The 24,989-nt window shown below is 45.0% G+C and overlaps 1 protein-coding gene across 5 annotated transcripts in view; it reads left to right on the forward strand.

Annotated features, from left to right (window-relative positions):
• SCRN1 (secernin 1) overlaps positions 1–21,859 on the forward strand; it is a 56,866-nt gene extending 35,007 nt beyond the window's left edge. For all 5 annotated transcript variants that reach the window (XM_074340934.2, XM_074340933.2, XM_019726177.3 and 2 more), the window contains 5 exons: positions 3,253–3,455; positions 6,070–6,264; positions 8,454–8,619; positions 15,946–16,126; positions 18,215–21,859. In XM_074340934.2, coding sequence (XP_074197035.2) covers positions 3,253–3,455; positions 6,070–6,264; positions 8,454–8,619; positions 15,946–16,126; positions 18,215–18,373 — 904 coding nt within the window. In that variant the 3' untranslated portion in view covers positions 18,374–21,859. The remainder of the gene's footprint in view (positions 1–3,252; positions 3,456–6,069; positions 6,265–8,453; positions 8,620–15,945; positions 16,127–18,214) is intronic.
• The last annotated feature ends 3,130 nt before the right edge of the window (positions 21,860–24,989 follow it).

Genomic DNA, 24,989 nt, shown 5'->3' on the forward strand with positions numbered 1-24,989 from the left:
AAAGGTTTCACACAAGGTTCTTCCAAATCAATGCAGCACTTAATGTCAACTCATTTCCTTCCTGCTTGTAGCCCTCTGGCTGAAGGCTGGGAATGTTTCAATGTCCAAAAGTCATGAGCCCAGGGGGGCCTTGCAGATGCCTTGATCGTGGGGAAAGTGGAAGATTACAGTTGCCCCTTGAACAACGATGTGGGTCCACTTATATGTGAATTGTTTTTTTTTCAATAAATACTGTCAAGGTATTTTTTCTTCCTTATGATTTTCTTAATGATATTTTCTCTAGCTTACTTTATTGTAAGAATACAGTATATAATACATATAACATACAAATTCTGTGTTAATTGACTTCATGTTATTGGTAAGGCTTCCTTTTGGTCAACAGTTGATTAATAGTAGTTAACTTTTGGGGGAGTCAAAAGTGATACGTAGATTTTTGACTGCACAGAGGTAGGTGCCCCTAACCACTGCCCCTCCCCCCATGTTTAAGGGTCAACTCTATTTGCATCCGAATCCCTATAAGGACACCAGGCCCATCCCCAGAAGGGGAGGAGTAGTGACTATTTTCATGACTTTACCCAGGGCAGTGATGTATCCATGGTAAATCTAGTTATAACTTAGTTTACCTTAATTGGGATGTAAAAGAACAGGGGTGTCCCTAGCCTATGGAGGCATAGCTATCAAAAGCATAAGCACGCAGAGTTCTGAAACACAGGGGAAGTGCAAATGTGACTCATCCTCCTGAGTGACATACACTGACATTTCAGGAATGGGCACAAGCAAGCTGGACATACCTGTAAGGAAGTCATAGGTCCCAAATAGGGATTTGCCCAAGGATTAAAAAAACAACAACCAACCGAGGGTGTGAATTCAGGAACATCTAACTCCAAGACCTAGAACAACCTGGACCAACCGTATGCTTTAGAAGGACTTGAATTGCCCTGAAGGTTGATGATGTCAGAGCGAGCCTCTGACATTGGCCCAGTTAATTTCATCCCTGTATCTGCCCTGCTTACATAGTGAGGTGAGGCAGCCAGTGTGACATCGGGCGTGGGGGCCAGCAAAGCGCCGTTCTCATTTTGAATTCTGTGAACGTGCCCTATCTGAAACTGTTATGAGAAGCTTTCAAATCGGCCCTTGATGTGTGTGACTTGTGGCCCTCGATCCCGTAGCCCTGGTACCGCTGCACCTCTGAGTCTCAGGTGGACAGTGTGTAACCCCGCTCTCATTCATGGCCCTGGGACTGTGGAGAAAGTTGTCCTGTCCTCTTCCGTGGCAGGGAGACCATGTGGGAATGGTCAGGTGGGACAAAGGTGTATCTTTTCTCCATGGTCCTGGCATGAAGGGTAAAATGAGAATCATGTCTGTGGATAAATGTTGAGGTCCCGCTGCAGACACTGTGCATGAGGGCACCAAAGTCCGTGTGGGAGCCTGAGGGTCAGTATTGGGAGTCTCCGTGGGGAACGCAAACAGGCAGCACAGCAGAGGAGTCAGTTAGATACTGCAACAGAGAAGTCACAGCTTCTGAAGGCGGGGCTATTGCCCGGGCCGGGTATTCACATGCTCCTAGCATGTTTGCATGGGCAAGTTGGAGCCCTGCAAAGGCCTGGGGACAGGTCCTGCCTGGAATGTGTGCAGGAGGGAGTGTGATCAAGGGCCACCAGGGACCTATGGGAAGGAGGAAGCGGCCCTCGTGGGTGCACAGCTTCCAGGTATAAGGGGCGCTCAGAGCATGTTTGTTTGTTCCAGGTCCTCAAGATAAGGACCTGTTGGCTTCTCCGACTTCTTTGGAGGAGATGGCACTGAGCAACAGAAAGTCAGCTTAATTCAATCTTGTAATGGGTTTATTCTTTGTCACTTTTCCTAAGGTTTCAGATTCACAAATCATTGCCTTGGCACCAAGTCTTCCTAAATAAGCTTAGATTGAGAAATGCCAAGTGAATCGATACATAATTATGTGATTATGAAAATAAGCCTGTTACAAGAATAAATCTGTAGCGTGTAGTTGCATTATTTTCTCCCTCGCAGCACAGTGAAATAAATGTCCCTTCAGGAAGAATCAAACTGAGTGAATTATAATAACGATACTTCTCAAGTCAAACATTCATCAAAAACTGGCCTATGCTGCCATTATAACTGTCTCCATTGCCTCCGCTCTAAAACTCTGTGTTCCTGCCACCAGAAATGTAATTTGAACAAAGAGATGAATAGATGGACATTTACTGAGTACATAGCACATGCCACCCTCTTTCAAATCAGTCAGAGAGGGAAGTAGTACTGTTTTCTGTAGTACTTTACAGGTGAGAAAAATCAAGGTTCCGAAAGGTTATGTTACTTAAGATCATAGTGCCAGTGGGTAGCAGAACCAGACGCTAGGTCCCTTTATCTCTGAGTCTTTTTTTTTCTGCCACAGTGTGCTACTTCTCAAAACTTATTGATCACTTACATCCTTGGTCCTGGGCATTTGAGCTATGTATTTTCGTGTTCATTATCTCATAAAACCCATCCTCATAGTAACCCAATGATGTAGGTACTTATTTTATAGGTGACATACAACTGAAGTTGCAAAAGATTATGGAACTTGCCCACAGTCACACAGAGGGCAAGATCTGTGCCCTCTTTACGGAGTCTATTCATTGGAAGGGCTGGGAAGGGATGGCTATTTCACTTCAGAAGAAATATGTACTTTATGATAACTGAAGCTGTAAGCCACACCAATGAAGGGAGGCTGAAAGGCAGGAGGAGAAATACGTACAAAAGGATTGACTGTGTCCTAACCAGCCACCTGATTTATCTGTGTCAATATGATGCACCAAGGACAATGGCTGGCTACGAAACACTTCTGTTACTAACCCAAATACCTATTGTAGACTAATAGAGAGCAAGGCTGCCCTTGGCAGAGATATCCTTTTGCCCAGAGGCAGGAGGGAGTATAAGTCACCAAAAGAGATCTTGCTCCATGGGAGACAGAGCTGGAAAAGAGAAGGAAAGGTCAGTGGATGAGCTTCCTTTCAAGAGGGAGAAGCCACTGGGATCCTGACTCTTCTGCCTGTATGGGTGGGGGATTCCCAAAGACAGAAAATGCCCCCATGATTTTGAACCAAATGTGGGAGTTGTATTCTGAGTGGACGTGCTAATCCGTTTGGGTATTGGTCTGCGTGTTTAACATATTTGGACATGTTCATATGCCTCATATCTCACCCTCGTGGTAATAATCACGTGGTACAAAATGTACTTCTGGTTTCCTTACTCCAGGCTTGGTTTGGAAAGAGGGTCAACAGCTAAAGAAGCCTTAGACATCATTGTTGCCTTGTTGGAAGAACACGGACAAGGTGGGAATTATTATGAAGACGCAGACTCCTGCCATAGCTTCCAAAGTGCATATCTGATTGTGGATCGTGACGAGGCCTGGGTGTTGGAGACCGTGGGGAGGTACTGGGCTGCTGAGAAAACCACAGGTGAGTGGGTGTGGGGTGCAGAGTTCCATAGGCAGAAAGGCCTGAGATGGGTGTCCCGTGGGCTTACAGAAATCACACTGCTGTCGCAGACCCTTTCTATGCAGGATCTTCAGCTTTTGGCATGCCCCTCATTTCTGGGCTTCTGCTTTTGGAGAGGAAGCTGGAGCCTTGTGAACCTTAAGTGAATGGATGTCAACACGCAGGAAACATACTCCTAACCTTTCCTATTTCTGTTTGCTTTCTGGGCAGGACCCAGTTCAGACCACTAGTAGTTTCATGATCCAAATTGTGACTCTATTAATTGGCCAATGGAAGGGTAATTTTCCATTTCCTAATAGGTCAGTGCATTCCTACAACAGGGAGCTCTCCCTGATCCCCCTCAGCCCTGCAGCTTTTTGTGCTTGGACCACTCCTCTAGAAGAGGACCATTGAATACCTCTGGGCCATCACGCTCATGTCTCTGAGACAATGTTCCTAGAACAGCAGAGGACTAGGGAATATACTCAGAAAGATATAGTGCCCAGTAAATGGCTGCTCTGTGCGCCCTGCAGCATCTTGTTTTGACAGTTCTGGGGAAGAAAATGCTATGAGTGGGAGAGGCTGTCCTGTATCACCACGTCAGCACCCTCATATTCTGAACAAGACAGACTCCTAGAACAGGTGAAAGGGCTTCCAAGAGGACTAAAGAGTTCTAAGAAAGAATTGGCCAGTGAAACCCCTTTTCTGTCCCTTGGGACTGGGTGACAAATACAGAGCATGTTGCTGCCACTTTCCCCTACTGTGTCCACAGCAGACATGGCTAATAGATTACAGAACTCTTCTCTCATTGAGTCTGCACTCGGCCTATGTCTTTTTCTCAACTGAATTTACCAGGAAGTCTGTCTTAGTTCCTCAGAAATGATGTTAGAGATGAAACCTGTTTGCTATCTCTGCCTGATAGGTGACAGGAACCAGATGTGACCCGAAGCAGAAGATCTATTTCAGTAGCTGAGAATCAAGGCTGTTGCTTTCTGTGGTCTGCGTCAGTCCAGTGATGGGGGTTGCTGTGGACAATGATGTTGTATCTTATACAAGGCTGCCCTACGGAGGCAGTGAGATCTGGCCATGGTTTCTTGACTAAGTTGTGCACAGGCTGTACCTGCATGGAGGAGGGCGTGGTTTCTTCTCATTCTCACAGTGGTGCAGAATGGCTAGTGGTGCCCTCGAAGCAATCTCACAGAGTTTCTCCAGCCACGTATGCCCCACACATACCCACGTGTGCCTGCCTGCCCTGCTTCCACAGTAGTTACAGAACTAACACAGCCAGTGTGGCCTGCCAGGTCTCCAAGCCTCCTGCAATGAAGGAACTTAGAACCCCTCTGTAAGAAAGCTCATCTAAGATGAAATCTTCCTATCGATGAAGTCTTACTAATGGTCCCGACGAGATGGCTAATGCGCCATGCAGAAAAACAATCATATTGCTTTTAAGTAGAATGTAAAACTTTTTGATCTATAACTGCATTTTTAAAGCTTACTCTCCCTTCAAAGTATAGTTTAAAAAAATCCATCTCATCAAAATGAATGCTGTCTTTCACTAAATACTAAAAAAAAAAATTCCAGCCATTCCTTAGATTCATTGATTTCATGTCCTCTGATCTAAGCAATAGTGTAATTTCAGGAGGATTTAATGAACTCTGGCCTTCAAATGCTAAAATTTTTGAAATCAGATGTCCATTATAAATCACCCTCTAGGAAAAAAACAAATAAACAAAAACATCTATGGAGTTATTCACAAGACTTAAAAAATATCTAAGTGTGAATAATGTCAAAATCACTTATTTAGACCAAAGCTATTTTTTTTTCCAATTTTTAAAAATAGTTTTATACGTATGGTCTCCTCTAAAAAGATGAGTGGAAAAGGAGAACTGCCCACCAGCCAGGAATGCTTGTTTTGGAAGTGGAAGTCAGTGGAGCTGAAGATACTGAATGAACTGAGTCCAGCCCTGACCCTGCCTCCAGGAGCTTGTTTTCAGGCAGTAATGGCTTTACTGCAACTTGTTGTTCGGGCTCTTTCTCTACTTCCTTCTCCAAGAATTTAGAAGATCAACATGCTCCCTGGAAGCAGCAACTATGAATGACTGTTTTGGACTCTGATAACTTAATAGGGTTCCAGATATCTTAAAGCTAGGTTGTCCGCTATGTATTTGTAGCTAAGGCTTTGGAGAAGGCATAGCAACCCTGACAATAGGTAGGAGAACTGCTGCCCTATCAAGGTGGAGTGTACTCAGAAATAGGCACTTCTGATTCTAGACTTATTTAGCTACACTTAATTATATTTTTGTGAGAAAAAAATTCCCATAGATTTTTCTTACATGCACACATGACCCACACCTATTCCCAGGTACATTATTTAAAAACTATTCATTAGTATTGCTATGTTTTTCTAAATGTTGGGATCTGAAAAAAAAAAAAAGTTGAATGAAGAAGAAATTCCCAAGGATTTCTCTCTTCAATAATGGAATTTGATCCACCCCTATAGTTAAAGTCAAGTTGCAGGGGAGAGATTCCCTGCAAATTTCCATTTCTTGATTAAGACTTTGTATTTCCAACTAACTGGGCTTTGCGCTCTCCGCAGAGGGAGTCAAGTGCATTTGCAATCAGCTTTCGCTCACCACCAAGATTGATGCAGAGCATCGTCAACTCAGGAGTTATGCTCAGAGTCAGGGTTGGTGGACGGGAGAGGATGAGTTCAATTTTTCTGAAGTTTTTTCTCCAGCTGATGAGCATCTAGACTGCTGTGCAGGCAAAGACAGCTTAGAAAAGCAAGAAGGTGAGTGAGTACATCCCTTCCGATTCACCCTCATCATATGCTTTGTCTTGCAGCTGTTTTAGAGAACTTGTCTGAACTTAGGAGGGTGAGCAAAGAGGAGGAGTAGATAATAGATCTCGTATTCAGAGACCAAATTGTGCCAAAGTTCCTGATGTACAGGCAAAACAAGAGCTTGCATTTATTTTTACAGGATGCTTCCTCATTCGTGGAAGTTTGCTGCTCCCATTTCTCCTGTAAACACTAATGTCATTTGTGCTTCTCTTTGTGATATTTATCGCAGCCTTCCTTATATCTCATATATTTGACTTAGCTTCTGCCTATATTTTCTTCTCTCATTAGCTTGATGGGCCTTAAGTGCAGGGCATTGTCTTTCACTCATCCTAGGATCCCCTTGTGATGCCTATTATAGTCCTTTGTTCTATGAACATTTATTAAGTTAACTTGAAGTTGAATTGAATTATCTACATGAGCCCTCTGTTTTTTACCCAGTTATTGACTTACTCAGAAACTCATATTTAGGTATCTATGGTGACTGGCTAGCACATTACTTTTGGGCCGGAGTAAAAAAACTGCCAAATAAACCACAATGGCCACATTTTGTATTTGCTAGTGATACATGTGTTTTGTAAGTCAAACCTTTGATCATTCAGAACAGGGGTGAGCAAAATGTGACCTGTCATCAGCTAGCTGTTTTGTAACTAAAATTTTAATGGAACACAGCCACACCCATGTACGTGTTGTTTATGGCTCCTTTCGTGCTATAGTGGCAGAGGTGAGCTGTGGCTACAGGTATGTTATGACAGATTGTATGCATATTTACTATTTGGTTCTTTAAAAAAAGTTTGCCCCCCACCCCAATCTAGAAGATGTTAAGACTTTTGCTGTAAAGCTTAATTCATATATTCTGGGTAACAAGGCAAGAAAGTATCCATTTTTAAAATGAGAACTCTAAAAAACTCAAAGTTTTAATTAAAAAAAAAAAACTGGCTTGATGAAAGTATACAATACCATGTATAAAGTGGTCCTGCCAAACATTAAACCTAAATCTGATGAAACCTCCAGATCTAGCTACTAGTTTACAGGAAATACAAAGAATGGGGGGACTTATTAACTACACCATGCGGATGCCATCTGCAAAGTCCAGACAAGAGAAATGGCCCAACCAAGAAAATGCAAGGAGAAAAATGAGAGGCAGAAATTAAGAGAGATTTAAGGGATATTATCAATCCTGATTCAAATCAATAAACTCATGTATGAGACCACGAGGAAATGTGAACACTGGGTAGTTGAAGAAATCAAGGACTTATTTTTAATATTTTTAGGAGTGTCATGTTGTAAATAGAGATTTATAAAGAGGATGTGAATTATGCTAGTGAACTTTAAGGTATCTTCTCCCTATGTGATGCTTTGATTCCATCTTTGTGAACACAGATTGAAAGAATGGTGTTTTAATGAGTTATAGCCAGAGGGAGAAAATGTAGAGCTGAGATCCTGTGAGGTCAAGGATTTGTTTATCTGTTTATCTGAAGTCACAGCCAGTAGACAAATGATGCTGATTATTCTAAATGCCTCTCTCTGTGTATATTTTTTTCACTGCAGTCATTCTTCAAATATAGTATTGACTCTAACCAGCAAAAGTATATGAGAGAACTGTGCATAGATTGCATTTACCTTCTTATGAATGTCATTTTATTGCGTTTCTACACTTGTTGAGGAATTGCTAAGTACTGTATCCAAAGACCCTGAAATAATGTGGCTGAAAGAAAACAGAAGTATATAGCTCTCCCATGTTATAGTCTGGATATAGTGACAGTCCAGGACTCATATGTACCTCAACGTATTACTTTAACTTCGTTTTGGGGTCCGCTTGCTGGCATCTCCCACCCAGCAGGAAGGGAGAAAAGTGAAGGGCAAGCATTCCTCTTGATGGATGTGACAAGAAGTTGTACACATCTCCCATTGGTCAGGATTTATCACATGGCCACACCTAGCCACAAGGGAAGCTGGGAAATGTAGTCTATAGTTAGGCAATGATGTGCCCATCTATAATTTCAGGAGTTATATTACTAAAAAGGGAAAAGAGTAAATGAATTTTGGTTAGCAGCCTACCCAGTTAAATTTCTCTCTCTCTCTCTCTCTCTCTCTCTCTCTCTCTCTCTCTCTCTCTCTCTCTCTCTCTCTCTCTCCAGAAAGCATCACTGTGCAGACTATGATTGACATCTTACGGGACAAAGACAGTGGAGTCTGTATAGACTCCGAGTCTTTCCTCACGACAGCCAGTATAGTATCCGTCCTGCCTCAGAATCGAAGCTCGCCATGCATTCACTACTTCACTGGGACCCCAGATCCTTCCAGGTTTGTCTGAGACACACAGTCATGTAAGCAGAAAGTGTGTGCTACCCTTGAAAGCTCATCCAACGAGCGCACGCTAAGTTCCTATACCTCTTGTTCTATAGCCGAGTCACATTATTTAGTTGGCCTCAACTTGGCTAGTGCAGCACAAAGAGCTTTGACTAAGAGAAGTTCTTGGCTTTAGTCGCATAGCATTCATCAGAATCATGGACTCAAAGTGTTTGAAATTCAGCAAATACTTACTGAGTATATATCACAGGCCAGGCATTGTGCTGTGTATGTAAGGTAAGTAAACAAGACACAGTGAGACACGAGATTGGACAGAGGAATGCCCGATTTATCAAAATATCTAATTCCTATAACTTAGAGGACAAAAATGACCCAGAAGCACAGCAGACTGAAGCAACTTCAAATGCACTGGCCAGTTTTTTCAGACACTGTGTTTTAGGGCATTACTTTGTGCCCAGTATATCGGCAAAGAGATAGTATCATTGCACAGTGGTTAGGAACATAGCCTCTAGAAAAAACTGTCAGGATTTTGAATCCCACCTCTGTCACTTAGGAGCCGGCTAAGTTGCTTCATGTCTCGAAGCTCCTGTTTCTATACCATGTAACGGGGATAATACTAGTTCCTACCTTTGTGTGTTTCTTGTGCCTCACGTTGTCGAACTGCTGTGAATGTCAATAGATCCTTCTAGCAGGACCTGCGTATTAAATTCAGTATAAGCTATTCATAGTTTTTCATCCACTCATTTATTCATTCGACAAGTGCTCATTAAGCATCTACTGTGTACCAAATATTGTGCTTGTTGGCGACTAGGGACCAAGTGTATTTAATGTAAGAAGTAACACAAAGGAGACGGTGAAGAGAAAAATGAAGAGAAAAATATCACAGAGGAAGGAACTCTTGAGCACTGGGCGTTACGGGAAAAGTAGGAGGTTGTTGGGCACAAAAAGCAGGAATGACATTCTGGGTAGAGGGAAGAGCCTGTGCAACAACACAGAGGCATAAGAGTTTGTCTCCCCGTGCTGGTGACTCAACAGCCTCTTGTGAGCCCTTGCTGCTGGCCCACAGGGGTGCTATGGGCATTTGAAACATCCGAATGCTCTGCCAAGGTATTGGGACATTGTTCTCTAGGGAACAGGAGCTTTCAAAGGAGTGGGTTGAATTGAAGACTGGCCGTACCGACCCCCCTTTTCCCTGATGTCTCAGACACCTGCTGTAACAGTGCGTAGAAGACAGGCCTTGGTGATGTCAGGACACAATGTTATATTAATATGAATATAAAGGAATTCTGTTTCCTAGGCTGAAATGCGCTGCCTAATACAATTAGAGGAAAGGGTTGGGAAATAGCCTTCTAATATTTAAAACGGAAAATTTCAAGTAATTTAAAAAGCAAATTATTCATGGTGAATTTAATTGACAAGAGCCTTAACAAAGACTAAGAGCTTTCCGGAAGTCATTCATTTTTATCTTTTGTAGTTAAATGAGCTGCATTTCCTACTGTGACTATAGAACTGTCATAGATCCCCTCCCCCCTTTTCAACATTTCAATACTTCTCTGTAATTGGGCATGTTCAACATTTAGTGTTTTGTTAGCAGGAAGCCAAATTACCTACTCTTGGGTTTTTAGGTAGTACTAGGTTGGTGCAAAAGTAATTGCGGTTTTTGCAATTTTTTTTTTTTTAACTTTTTAAACCAATTACTTTTGCACCAGCCTAATAAAATTAGGGAACTTTTAGCTGTCTGCTGCTAATGCTGAAAACATTGGCGTGATGCCTTCAGGAAATAGTTTTAGAGAGTGGACTTGCAAAAGATTATGATCAAAGAGCAGGACTGTATGGTTTATCCCTCCCAGTTAACGTGAGGCGCCAAAGGACGGATGTAACTGCTGCTCTGGCTGCTGTGGCACTTCGCTGCCCTGTGCACACACTGTATTACCATTTTCTTGGAAACAAGTTGTTCTGACAATCTCTTGTCCTCTCCCCGCTTTCCTCCCTTCCTTTCTCCTCTCCCAGCATGTACCAGCTACTATGTAAGTTTGCGGGTTGGAAGGAGGTACAAAAGTTGGAGTTTGAGAGATACAGGGACATGCAAAAGGCCTTTAATTAATTTTCTTGAGAAGGCAAATTCCATCCGATTACTATTTTGTTGAGTCAGCTGGTGCCTCTGTCATCCATACAGGGACACTGGTTGGCTTTAGTGCACTGGATCTGACCTTGGGAAACCATTTTCCAGTTGCAAGCCAGTACTCATTCAAGTGTCGTTGATGCGAAGGATAGGAGAGAAAAAGAGCAGAGCGGTACCTTAGCGTTTTGAAACAGTGTAAAACCAGAGACCTGCAGTGCACTAGAGCCAGTGAGAGCTGAGTGGGTGTATCTCTTCCTGACCCTGTGTTCATGACGTCACACTGGTAGTTTGAAACAGGCCACCGTGGGCGTATTTACACCACAGAAATTGGTAGACACCGTGAACCAGGGTTTATTATTTTTCCCCCCAGAGGTATAATTGTCAGCCCAGCATACCACTGAGAGGCCCCCACATCTGGGAAAACACACACATACTCAACATATAAGATGGATAAACCAAGAGGGAGAGAGAATGAAAAATGTTTCCATTTTAAATATTAAAAAGCCATTTCCCAACCCATTTCCCTAATTGTAGTAGGCCGTGTACTTCAGCTTAGAGAACAGAAAACAGGAAGGAAGTTCCAGAAAAACAGGGTGTTTGACATACTTTAACTGGTGGCAAGGAGCTGGGGAGGTGCAAGGGACGTGGTGTGTGTGTGTGTGTGTGTGTGTGTGTGTGTGTGTGTGTTGTTTCCTCCCCTCCTCCCAGTGTGCTAAGCTTGAGAGGCTCAGTTGGATCAGCTGAGACTGTCTTGTCTGGTTAATAGATGTTAGTGACAAGTGGTACTTTTCTGTTACTGGGGTGACATTGTGGGCCTGAGACACTAGCTGATGTAAGTGCAGCCCTTGGCAGCACCTGCGTGGACATGCACGGAGCTGAGGGCCCGATGTGAAATAGCACCCCACTCCAATTTCATTCCGGATTCTTCCACCACCATCTTTCTTCTCTTTCGTACCCTACATTTTTGACTTTCCAGAACCTCCCAGAGCATCTGGATTCAGTAAGGGTCATCTCATGGCCCATACTGCTTGTCTTTCCTTCTACATGGAAACTCCCTTCATGGATAGTTCTGCTCTCAGCCAGATGTGGTTTGACTATATGATGAAAGTGACTCATAGTAAAGCTGGAATGACCTATAGTTGAACCACAGGGACACTGCAATCGAGAGAAACTGGTTATCTAGGTTCTTTCCGGGTCAATTCATGGTTTAGCAGATTCATGCCAGTGGGAGCCTTTATGCTGCTCCTGTCTGTGCCAGCCAGATGCCCATCAGGGGCTCTGCTGGGGAGTCCAGGGCGTGGGATAGGCCTGGCTTAGTTGCTTGGGGAGTTTCTTCACCTTCAGTGAGAACAGCCATGTTTGAAGTCAGAAGTGTTGGCTGGCACTGATATTAAAATTCTAAATCTGTTAGCACAAAAAGTATTTTTCGGCAGTAACACAATGTGTATATCTATAAACCAACAGAAGGATATAACAGTGAGAGGCAGTGGGGGGAAAAAAACTGACCGTGGCTTTAGAAGATTTAGCTTTTGATCTTCCCCTTATTAGGGATGTGTCTTTGGACAGAGCTCTTAACTTCTGTGAGCTTCAGTCATCTCATCTGTGAAATGGGACAGAAGTTTTTGCCCTGCCTTATTCATTGCAGTAGCCCTAGAACCTAGAGCAGTCTCTGGTACTCAGTACTCAATGTATATTGAATGAAGGAATGAATAGGGGTACTATGAAAATTGAATGTAAACACTTAGAAAATTATGATGTACTCTAAAGCGTTAGAGATTTTCATGATAATTTTGTTTTCCTTCCAAACGAGAAAACAAATGAGAGGAAAACTGATTTTCTTTGTCTTTTTTTCTTTCCTTTTTTTTTTTTTTAACACTGGCTTGGTACATCCATCACAGAATTTTAGGGGAAAAAAAACCCAGATAAGGCAGGGATGCCTCCATTCGCTCCAAGTGTCACCCCCAGCTAAAATCCTGCAGACTCTGAGACAGACCTCAGAAGCGCTGCTGTGCTTCGCATCGTCAGACCGTGTGCCTTGGGCCTTAGATTTGTCTCAGTGAGAGCTGACAGTTGCAGTAACGTGGCTTCCTTTATGTTGCTTATGGCCTCCTATATTTAATACAGGAGGTCCCTTTAGAGTAGTTGAGCCAGCTTTAAACCTCCTCCTCAACCAGCCTCTGGGCTGCCCTTTGCCACTGGAAGCATTTTCCTTTTTGGGGCCTGTCATCTCGTATTTGTGTCACACCGCACCATGGAGGGGCTGAGTGACCAGGGAGAATTCCTGGTTAGATGATTTCTTTGAAGGTCAGTCTGAGAGGCAACCCTGGGACAGAGCAGAATGAGCTTTCTGGAGCCCTCTGAGTTGTGTCTGTTATTAGAGCCACCCATGGGACAATCTGAGGGTGTGCTACTTGTGTGATGAAGTGGGCCGTATCCTGCCTGGGGGGCTTAGGAGGGGTGGTCACAACCAGATGACGGTTTCAGCTTTGCCTTCAGCTGGATATGTGACTTTGGTTAAGTCACTTCCTCTCTCTGGGCCACTCATTGGCATACATTCAATCAAGTGGCATTTACGAAGCTACCATCTGAGATTTGAATGTGGGAAATGTCAGAGATCCTCATCTACCTGGATTTTTAGTGTGATTTTCTATAAGAATTGGCAAGAAATCAAAAGGTTTCAGAATCACTGAGTTACCCACATTCCCCTTTTCTAGATACGCTATCAAGACGGATTTATAGGTAATTCCCTCATTCTGGTTTAAATAAATATTACTGTTGCAATTTATTATCAGCAGTAATTTTTATTTATTCAATCTAAGAGAATCTCCCTTTAACCACCTGAAAAATCTACACTTCATGTTTTTAGTAGTTGAGGATGCTGACTTCCTTATAGACTCTAGAAAAAAATATCCTTGGGGACCTTCAGCTGCTTTAGAATCTTACGGGAACCACATCCTCTTTATTATTTATTCTTAAAACAAACTGACAGATGGGAGGGGTAATGTTACAGCACCGCTTGTCTTAGAAAAGCCACCAGACACCCTTACTGATGCTAAGCGAACCTCCACATTCCAGGGAGTGTGGAGTGGGTTTGAAGTCACATCCGTAGAATGTTCTGATCTTTTACTATGCGATTATTCTCTAAATGGGATGCAAAGACCACGGCTGTGCTTAGCATGACGTTCCTGAGGTCACAGTGACACGTTCACTGGCTGCATGACATGGAAACCACGCAATAGGTTTAGGAGCTGGAAGGGACCGTAGAGATCATGTTAGTCCAGACGAGAGACAGAGGGAGAACAGCAGGCCCACAGTTGGTCAGAGGCGGAGAGAGGATGGTCACCCCCATTCTGAGTCCCAGCCCAGTTTCCTGCCCCCACTGTCTGAGGCAGGCAAACCCGGGATTGAAGCAGAGCCAGGCTGTTCCCCTTCCAGCCCCCCAGTGCCACAGTTCTCCCCCACAGGGCCAGCTTCGCAGGACAGTTTCAAGACACATAGTAGTGAGCGCCAGAGGTCTTAGAAATGAAGTGACAGGTGTCCCAATGGAAACAGTATCTGGGTGTCTCCGTGCTAGACTCTCTCCCCTCCATTGCCCCCTCTGTTACCCTCTTTCAGTGAACCCTCGCACAGCAGCCCTTTTGCAGAATCCACCGAATGACCAATTGGAAAATTCAACATGTATCAAAATCGCTTTAGACACTTTTAAATTTTGCATTAATTCCTTTCACTTGCAACAGTCATCCATGCAACATTCAGTGGAAGGGAAAAGGAAAGCTCTGTTTCAGGAGACTGTAGGAAGTGGCAGCTCGTGTTCCCTCTGTCCCAGGGCAGCTCCTGGAGACGTCTGGCCAGGGCAGGTCCTTGGGAGGGCTCAGCTGGGCGGACTTAGGCCCAGCCCGCACGCCTGGTGCTCCCCAGCAGAAGGGGCTGAGGACAGGCCCAGTCTTCTCTCTGAGTTTGCATCCCCTGCAGAGAACAGCCGAGTACCTGGCACTTATCTTCAGCAGCACCACCCACTTTACCAGCGTGGGCTGCAAAGTTCTCGCTGCTTTTAATGTGCAATTACATTAGCCTGAGCCAATCTCGCTTACTGTGCTCAGGGTCTTTCTCTGCTCCCTTGAGCCCCTTTGACCTTGGGAGCCACAGGGAAGTCACCTATGAGGTTACTTCTCATCACTGTTGCCTCTGGGGCTGCTCCTCAGATGTGGTACCTCAAGAATTCCCCGGGGACCTTGTAAACGGGCAGATTCTGATTCAGCAGGATGGGCGTGGGGCCCGAGGGTGGTGCAGCTGCCTCAGTCCAAGCACACAGTGTGGGTAGCAAGGTCGTTGGTTCTTTGCAGATTGTGGCACACGTGCACATATTTACTACGTGGGGCACGGGCAAGGCTACTCTGGCTGCCTCAAAGCCCAAACCCCTGGGGGCCGAGGGAATCAACATGCCAGCTCACTTCTAACCCACCTTAGGCGTGGAGTGGGTCAAGGTGCAGCAGTCAAGGGGAGAGAAAATAACCAAAGTCTGGCAATGCATATGGGGAGGTAGTTCTCATTCTTTCCTACAGTTATTGTAGATGCTGCCCTGTGGTGTGGCTGCAAACAGGCCACCCTCAGGGCACAGAAATGCTGTGCTCTGCTGCCCCGAACACTGTTTTGATCCTGCAGCGTTATTTTCTGGATGCAGAGAGGGGAGAATAAAGCTCTTAATGTGTCTCCTCCCCGAATCTGTCAAAGATTCCAAAAATTTTCAAAGAAGGTAAAACCTAAAATTAGTAAAGAGATAAGGTCTCAGATACTTCCTTTCCAGGAGGTAAGGAAGTATCTTTCCAGCAAATCATGGTAGAGAAAGGCAACCCTCTTTCAACTTAAATAGAGGGCTCACTGCACCCTTTTCTCAAAAACACTGAGTGTCTGTTTGTCTGACTTTATATAACTGAAAGGGGCCTCTCGAGTGGTCTTCCCAGGACAAAGCAGGTCTGTTGGGATGTCTCCTCACTGTAAATAGAAGAATTTACAGCTTGTAAATGGCAGTTTTACCAAAATATTTACTAAAATATGTAGTTGTGTCTCTCTTGGCACCCACCCACCCACCACCCACCAGCCACTGTGAGTTGGCTCAGGAAACGTTTGCTGAATGAAAGGGACATTTATGGGTGTCCTCAAGCCCCAGTCTGGCTGAAACACCTCTCCTTTCTCTCTAGGTCCATATTTAAGCCTTTCATCTTTGTCAGTGATATAAAACTTGTCCCCAAAGCACAGTCTCCCTGTTTTGGGGACGATGACCCTGCCAAAAAGGAGCCCCGGTTCCAGGAGAAACCAGACCGCCGGCATGAGCTGTATAAGGCCCATGAGTGGGCACGTGCTGTCATCGCAAATGACCAGGTGAGCCTGGGGGTGGGCCCCTGGAGGGTGGCGAGGTCAGCGAGACAGGAGGCAGGAAAGCAGTTAAACTCAGCCTTTCCCTCCCCCCGGCACGTCTCTTCCATGCTCCCGAGGCCCTTCCTAAAATGCTGGAGTTAATTTTTCCACCCAGTCTCCTGAAACCAAATGAAACAAAGCCTCCACTTTTGATGTTATTCTAGAACTCAGTGGGCTAAGAATAACCCTCTTTCATTTACTGTTTACCTAGGAATCATAGAAATGTGCACTTGTGGTAGGGATAACTGCTTTGCTGCTCTCTAAACTTCCTTGCATACATTTGGGGGTAAAAAGTTGTACTTGATGGCGACACTTTATAGATGCCATCATATGTTGTTTTAAAAAAGCGATTCTTCAAAAACTTTCTGGAGCTGGATAGATAGCACAATGGGAATTAATGCCGTTGAACTGTACATTCAAATGGTTCAAGAGGTAAATTTTATGTATATTTTACGACAATGAAAAAAAAAGATTCTCAAGTTTCCAGTTAAAAAAACACGGTATTCTTCAAAGTGCAACTCTTCTCCCCTACCTAAAGCTTTGGTAAAGTTACAAGACGTCAGTTCAAATAAGACTAACACCCAATATATGCCTGCAGCAGCCATCAGTGATGGACTCGCATACAAAATCCAAGCCTCTATTTTGCTGAAGGGAGAAGGGAGGACCGTGGTTTTCAGGTGTTCATCCACTTCCCAAGCAAAATTTATTTAACAACTTGTCACAGGTCCAGTTTCTCCTGAAGAAAGGAACACCTTTTTGGTAAATTGGTGCATGTGTTTTGTGTGGACTGGGTGTGCCTACTTTCTTATATATTTGGCACAGAGGACTATATAAAAAGGATATAAAGAAGGGCAACACCAACAATAAATCCAAGTGGGTTTAGAGAGTATCTCCGAGAAGGGCAGTCTCACTTCGTGGAACTCGCTCTTCATGCCTCAGAGATGACCGCTTTGACAAGTAAAACTCGCACAGATGTTTTATGTCTGTCCTCTCTGCCAGCATTTCCCTAGAACTGTGAACACTGCTGCACCGTGACACCGAGTTTTGTCCAGGCCTGTCCACATGCACTCCTGCCAGGGCATGTTTTCTAGGTGGATGACAGTAAGCCCTGAGTAAAAACGTCACTTGGTGGTGCATGGTTTTTGTGGATATTGGGCAACTGGAAGGCAGAGGTAGAAAGGACTGTGCGATCTGAGCTATTCTACACAAAATTTCGAAGAGATGAAACGGATGAGGGTGGGCTTTGAAATTTAGAAATGACCCTTGGGTTGAGTCAAGGCAGTGTTGGGAAGAAGTGGATGAGTGGTGACAGCAGCTTCTCCATTCTGGGATTAATTAGGCACATAAAAGTGTTTCATTGTCATCCACCGTTAATGAGTGATTTCCACTTGGAAAAAGAGATCTCACCACCTCAGAAAAAAGGAAGTCGGGGATAGACATGGCATGTGTTTATTCATGGATCCATTTCTTCATGCTGCAAACATCTATGGGGTGTGCCCACTGTGTCCCAGGCATTGGAGGATAGAGATAAGCCTAGTTCTCACTCCTCAGGAGGTCGTGGTCAAATGGGGATCACAGGCAGGTAGACAAATCATTACAAGACAGGAAGAGAGCACCATGGCAGAAGGAAAGGAATTGGGCCAGGAGAGCTCAGCGGGAAGGCTTTCAAAGAGGCCTGAAAATGGGTGCCGTTGACCGAGCATGGAGGGAGAGCAGGGCCATCTGTTTCGTGGCTAGAAAGAGTATCCTCGCGGGTGGAAGGAATGCAGTTAATTCAGTCTGACTGATGGGAAAGGAGCATGGCAAGAGGTGAAGCGAATGACAGCCTTGTGTGTTACAAGGGGCCTTCCTTGAATGTCACTCAGGCTTTTGTCCTGAAGGCAGTGGGAAGCGGTGCAAGTATTCTAAGCAGGGCAGTGACATCACCATGTTGGCATTCTTGCAGGATCCCTGCGGCAGTCACATGGGAAACAGTTTGAATAGGGTGGGTGGTCCCCCGGGAGACTTTCAGTGTCCATTGCTGCAGCTCCCATGGTGTTTGTCCTTCCTCAGGAGCAAGGTCGCCAGCTGAGGAAGACCATGCTGGAGCTAGAGAAGCAGGGCCTGGCAGCCATGGAAGAAATCCTGACCAGCTCTGAGCCCCTGGATCCCACAGAAGTGGGGGATCTTTTCTATGACTGTGTTGACACGGAGATTAAGTTCCTTAAGTGAAGTACGCATTCCCTTTCCCCTTCTTATTTAAAATTTCCCACCTTACTAAATTACCAGCAAAACAAACCACCCTCCTGTTGGAGTGAAATGAGAAAGTTCTGATGTGCTCTCCTTGTCTGAAGCCAAATCCAACTGTTACCTTGTGTTCTGCCTCGAATCTCAAAACGTCCCCTTCTTCTGCAGTGTAGGTCCCCTTCCTTTGCAGTGTGACATGTATCTCCTTTGCCTGTTGTTTGAATGTATGACTAATTGTGGATTTTAAGCTGCTATTATTGTGTTTCAGTGACAATGGACACGTTAGCCTTTTCCCAGGGGGACTGGAGTTCACCAAGCCTTGCAAGGCGAGTTCCATGGTGCCGAGTTTGTGGGGAAAGCAACATCTTTTGAAGTCTTAGTCTCTCTCTGGGGACCGGTTTCTTTCAGGTTAACAGAAGGCATTTATTTCTGTCTGGCCTGGGGCTCTCGTGTGCGTCCGGAGGGAGGAGCCCCCTGGCCTCTCTCTACTACAGGCTGTGCCTATAGTGCCGCGTGACTCCAGATGTGTCTTCTCAGGGCCAGAAGCAATGGGAAGGAAAACGGGCTCCTCTCCCGTCCCAGCGCCTTCCCCATTCCCGTGACCCTAAAGAGCCCGTCTTCCATGCACTGTGTTTGTGTGCTGTGGACCCACGGACTGCTTTCACGGGCGGGAGAGCTGGTCACCTGTGTTAGCTGGAACCTGCCCGCCTTAGAGACGCACAGGCTGTCCTGCTGGGGACCTCTTCGAGTGACGGTGTGGCTCTGCTCAAAACACACGTGGCCCCCCAACCCCCCCATTTCCTGCACAGCGGCACTCCCACCATACCGATGCGGGCTTGTATAGAAACGATTCCCAGCCTGGTCACCGCCATCTAGTTTAGGATTAATGAAATGGCCCTGTGGCATAGTTCCACCCCACAAAGCTGTGAATCTCTCAGCAAGTGAGGGAAAGGAAAGGAGAAACTTCCGACTATGTAGATTCTAGGTAAAGTAGCTGGAATCTAAGCAGCCACAACATTATCTCAGCAGAGATTTGAATTCAACTGATTTGTTCCCAACGTCGTGTCCCCAGGAAGGATTTGACTTACCACCCAAGCATAGAAAAGCGTGTGAGGAAGACCAGATGGCCTCAGCATTGGAAAGACAGAGGGCAAGAAGGCGCCAGATGGATGTAGAAGCATTTCACTCCAGGGTGACAATCCAGCCCCCACTCCGCCTGCCCGGCCTGTTACATCCCACAAAGCTGCGTAGGAGGCACCCGGCTTTCCCTGGGCCTTCCCTATATCCCTCCTGCCCCGTATGTCCCAGTAGCTGCCTTCAGACTAGTAGATGAGTTAACAGCAACCATTCGTGGTGGCTTGTACTTGCTGAGAGTTTTGTCCAGGTTTGGCCTGGGCTTTCCCTGTCGATGTGCTTAGGGTCTCCTCTTAGGTGGAGTGGCCATTCTGACAGCACCTGTCTACAGCTGCTAAGGGGCGAAAGGGGAAGTTTGAGAATGATGTCGGTACCTCACCTGCTGAGTGGTTATTTAAAACAAGACGATACAGAAAACCACTCTAAAATTTCACCACGTGGTCTCACCTCCACTTATTATGGAAAGCTTTCATCGGATCTGACATGTCTGTGATACCCAAGGTGATTTGGGGTTTGACCAAAAGGAATCTAGTGAGAATAAATCACACAGAAGCCTGCTTTCAATTATAATGGGTCAAACAAAGGTCACGGATAACCCAGCCAGCCTTATGCATTACCCAGCCCTTGTGCAGTGGGAAACACAGTGGCAACTTCTGTTAGAGCACACTGACCTTAGTCCAGCACGTCAGAGAAGGGCCAACCCCAACTGAGAGTTGTCTTGGCTAACGCTGTACATCACACCTGTGATCTCCCTGTGTGACCACTAGAGGGTGTGGCAGCCCCCATGGCACAGCCTGGCAGAAGTGAAGGGGCTGGGATGCTTCCATGAGGCTCAGAGCGGGGGTGTCTCTGGACAGTCATTCATGAGTAAAAGCAGTGGACAGACTTTTTCTGCATTGGGATGCGTGGAAGAAAGACAAGAAGAGAGCAAACACTGTTGACGTGGTTGTACTCACTTCTAGTGACTTTTATATACGTATATTAACAGCTTGAAATATGTTGGATTTTGAGCAGGCTGTTGTTGGGGGCAATGTTTGTTTTTAAGTGCTCCTAACAGACTCTGCTTTGGAAACATGCTCACCATCACATACATAAGTTCTTGACCAGTGACTGCTTTCCTAAAGGTAATAAGGAGAATATGAATATTCAAGATGAACTGTGAAAATAACGTTTAAAGGTCACTGTGTAAATAGCTTCCTAAAATACCATTTGTGTATCCATTAAGACTTGGGGGGCGAGTGCTGTGCATGTTTTGTGCAGAAAGGAGATACGGCCATGAAGGACAGAATCTCTCCCCAACCCCCGTACCCCATAACCATACATAAGCTAGTTAGTCTCGTCTAGTAGAAGGGAGTTACCATAGAGGAAGGCACCCTCATACTCTAAGGGGAGAGGGGGAGGTGCAGACACTCCAGTAAAAGTACTTAACAAAGCAGAAGTAGTACTCTCACTCTTGGAGGTGGTTTGGAACTTTAGATAGAATAAGGGCATACGTGAAGTTATGGTGATTCTTTGGTGCCCAATAACATAAGACACAGTGTTATTATTAGTAGTAGAGTCCTTCTTACAAGCTGTCTAACAGAGCAGGTGTATACCTATTAGATATTAGCAGTGAGGTTCCTTCACTATTGGGTGAATCATTAGATATAAAATACTATCAAGCAGGCAAATTACTTTGCTCCCGAACTGATGTCATCCCACATTGATACAGGTGTGACACAGCTCTGGCTGGCCCAGCAGGAAGCCTAGCCAGGACCAGTATGTCTGTTATGAAACCACTAACTACATTCTTGCCTGAAGAGCAGTGAAGGCATTTATGGGGACGGTCTTCAGCTGAACTCTCAGCTTTGGGAAGGAAACACGGGGAAGAAAGAGGGAGGGGAACCTACCTATCTGGCCATTCTTGTGTGGAGGGGAAGAAGGACTGGCAGGTCACGGGCACATGCTGTCCCAGCGTTCCCTTGTGCTTCCCTGTAGCTGTGGCATTTCATTCCACGGGGCCCGAAGTCCCAGCTCCCGTCCTGTGGTTTGTGTCAAATGTGCTTTATCTAATTGACTTCAAACATTCTGAAATGTCACATGCAGATTTCTTGTGGGAACGAATACGTACGAGGACGTGTTTGCTGTCATGTTGTGAGAAGGAAATTAAATGTGTGAGCTAGAAACTGCTATTGGAATACGAAAAGGCGAAATCTTTGTTTCCTGCAGTGGGAACTGACTGTAGTCATAATAGCCTTTTGTACAAAGATCGACAAACCAGGTAACTTCCCATCCAGCGCTTACCCTTGGAATTGTCTCTAAATACATCGAGCATACAATAAAAAGTGCTGAAACGAATGTCCAGTGGCCTCTTCTACCTTGGGTTTCATGAGTAAATGTTGGGCATTAGTCAAAACATAGATAATGTATGAAAGGGGTTATATTTTCTTGACTTGAATCGTAAGAACACCCAATCAGTTCAGCAGTTTCCTCCATTTTGTACCATTTTGTGGATAAGTTCACTTTTTAAATATAAACACAAAACCACAAGATACCACCCCACACCCATCACAATGCTACTATCAAAAAGAAAAAAAAAGACAAGTGTTGGTGAGGATATGGAAAAATCAGAAACACTGTGCACTGTTGATGGGAATGGAAAATGGAAAACAGTATGGTGGTTCCTCAAAAAAATAGAAGTTCCACATAATCCAGAAATTCTACTTCTGAGTATATACCCAAAAGAATCGAAAGCACAGTCTCAAAGAGATACATGTACACCCATGTTCATAGCAGCATTATTTATGAAAGCTGAAAGATAGAAGCAACCCAAGTGTCCATTGATGGATGAATGGATAAACAGAATATGGTATATACAGATAAAGGACTATTATTCACCCTTAAAAAGGAAAGAAATTATGACATATGCGGCAACATGCAAGAATCTTGAGGACATTATGCTAAGTGAAATAAGCCAGTCTTGAAAAGGCAAATCTTGTATGATTCCTCTTATATGAGGTACCTAGAATAGTCAGACTCATAGAGACAGAAAGTAGAATAGTGGTTGCCGGGGGCCGGGAGGAGGGAGAAATGGGGAATTGTTTTTTAAGGGGTATAGAGTTTAAGTTTTGCAAGATCATAAAAGAGTTCTGGAGATTCGTTGTAGAACGTGAATGTACTCAACACTACTGAACTGTACACTTGAAGATGGTTAAGGTGGTAAATTTTATGCTCTGTTTATTTTACCACATGTCATGCTGGGTGTCCTGCGGGGTCTCTAGTCCCGCTCCCCACATAAGAACACAGGACATGGTGAGGCCAAATCGGAAAACGCACGGAGCCATAGGTAGGGGAGTCACACCACTATATTCTCGCTGGCGGTTGGGTTGGAGACACAGGAAGCAGGAGCCACACAAGCCGCAACCCGCGGTCCGGTCCCGGTCCACTTTTCTGCCAAACAACCTCACTTGCCAACTGCAATCCGCACTTGCTAGCTTAGCCATGGCAGTTGTATTAGTGCCTAATGGCTAACTGGTAACAGCTGATGGCCAGCTCGTTCACAGCTGATGGCCATTTACTACCTGAGCCAGCACCTTTCCACATGAGGCCAAGAGCCTGGAAACTGCACTCCTGGCTCTATCCCCACACCACAATTAAACAAACCCACACTAAAAACGGAAGTCTGGCTGCTGGCATCTATGCCAAGCATCTTTATTTTAAAGCCATTAGCAGGTCCACAAGAGGAAAGAAAACAGTTGTCTCCACACTTGTGACTTAGACAAGCCCGACTGCTTCCATGGTCCTGTCTCCACCATGACAGGCAAAATACAACTGAATATCTTGTTCATGATAATAGGACTTAGTCACTGGCAACGACAGACGTATGTCAAGGTCAGACTCATTGTCTGCCCCATTTTTATGACAAGGAACTGCTAACTTTTTAAACGTTATTTCCAGCTCTTTTTTTTTTTTTTTTCATACACATTTTCCTGCAACGCTCCAACGTGACAAAGCCTGTATTAGTTTGCTAGGGCTGCTATAACACGTAGCACAAACTGGGTGACTTAAACAACAGAAATAGATTTTCTCACAGTTCTGGAGGCCGGAAGTCCAAGGTCCAGATGTCGGCAGGGTTGGTTCCTTCTGAGGCCTGCGAGGGAGAGGAAGAGACTGTTCCAGCCCTCTCACCTGGCTTCCGGTGCTTTGCTGGCAGTCTTCGGCATTTGATGGTTTGTAGACATGCCAGCTCGACCTCTACCTTCATCTTCATATGGTGTTTTCCCTGTTTTGTCTGTCTGTGTCCAACTTTCCTTTTTATAAGATGTGGAGGCAGAGTCCCAGAGAGCAGTTTCCAGGCTCTCGGCCTCATGTGGAAAGGTGCTGGCTTGGGGTAGTAGATGGCCGTCAGCTGTGACTAGTTGGCCATCAGCTGTTACTGGTTAGCTATTAGCCACTGATATAACTGCTATGGTTAAGTTAGCAAGTGTGGATTGCAGTTAGCAAGTGGGGTCGGTTCCCGAGAAGCAAATGGCAGATTGCGGATTGTGTGGCTCCTGCTTCCTGTGTCTCCACCCAGCCGCCAGCGAGACTATAGTGATATGACTCCCCCATCTATGGCTCCGTGGGTGTTCCTTTTCAGCCTCACCATGTCCTGCATTCTTATGCGGGGAGCGGGAGCTGAGACACCACATGACACCCCACGTGACATAAGGACACCAGTCATATTGGATTAGGGGTTCACCCTACTTCATATGACCTCATCTTAACTAATTACATCTGCAATGACCCTATTTCCAATTAAGGTTTCATTTTGTGGTACTGGGGTTAGCACTTCAGCATATGAATTTTTGGAAAACAATGACCCACAACAGAACAGATTCACGAAGGAAGCCAAAGCCTCCCAGGGCATGGAAGTTGCTTCTGGAGTCCAGAGCTTTCCCATTAAGTTGCTCCCCTCATCCCTGAAGGCACCACCTCTCCCACCCTTAATTCCATAAGCGCCTAAGATTATGGCTACTTTACCACCCTCCACAATCAATGACTTTTAAGTTCACCATCTTATCTCGGGCTATTGTTTTTCTATTCTACTCAGACGGGCTCCTTTAAAGAGCTTATCTGTACCTCCACTAATAAGAGAGCTGATAAAACAAGTCAGGTCCTTAACTAATTTGGATGCAAAACGCGTAGCCGCTAACTTTGAAATGAGTTTCTAGATGAGATTTATTTTGGGAACATCTATGAATTTTAATTACTGCTCACTTTTTATCCAACAGCAGAGCTAGTGGAGTGTGGTCTGAGCAGCTCAGCAAACGTCTATAAATGGACTGCCTGTGATGCAGCCAGCAAGAGATCTGTTTGCGACTGAGCATGTAATAAGCACACTGGTTGTGCCCCAGTGTGTGGGGAGTGCCAACACCCGGGTCAGGGTCAAGGGCTTGCCCAGGCATTACGTCACTGAATCTTCACCACTCTATGCTCACGCACATAT

The sequence above is a fragment of the Rhinolophus sinicus genome, chromosome 4 (genome assembly GCF_057876585.1).
Source record: "Rhinolophus sinicus isolate RSI-liver-muscle chromosome 4, RSI-T2T, whole genome shotgun sequence".
Taxonomy (NCBI): domain Eukaryota; kingdom Metazoa; phylum Chordata; class Mammalia; order Chiroptera; family Rhinolophidae; genus Rhinolophus; species Rhinolophus sinicus.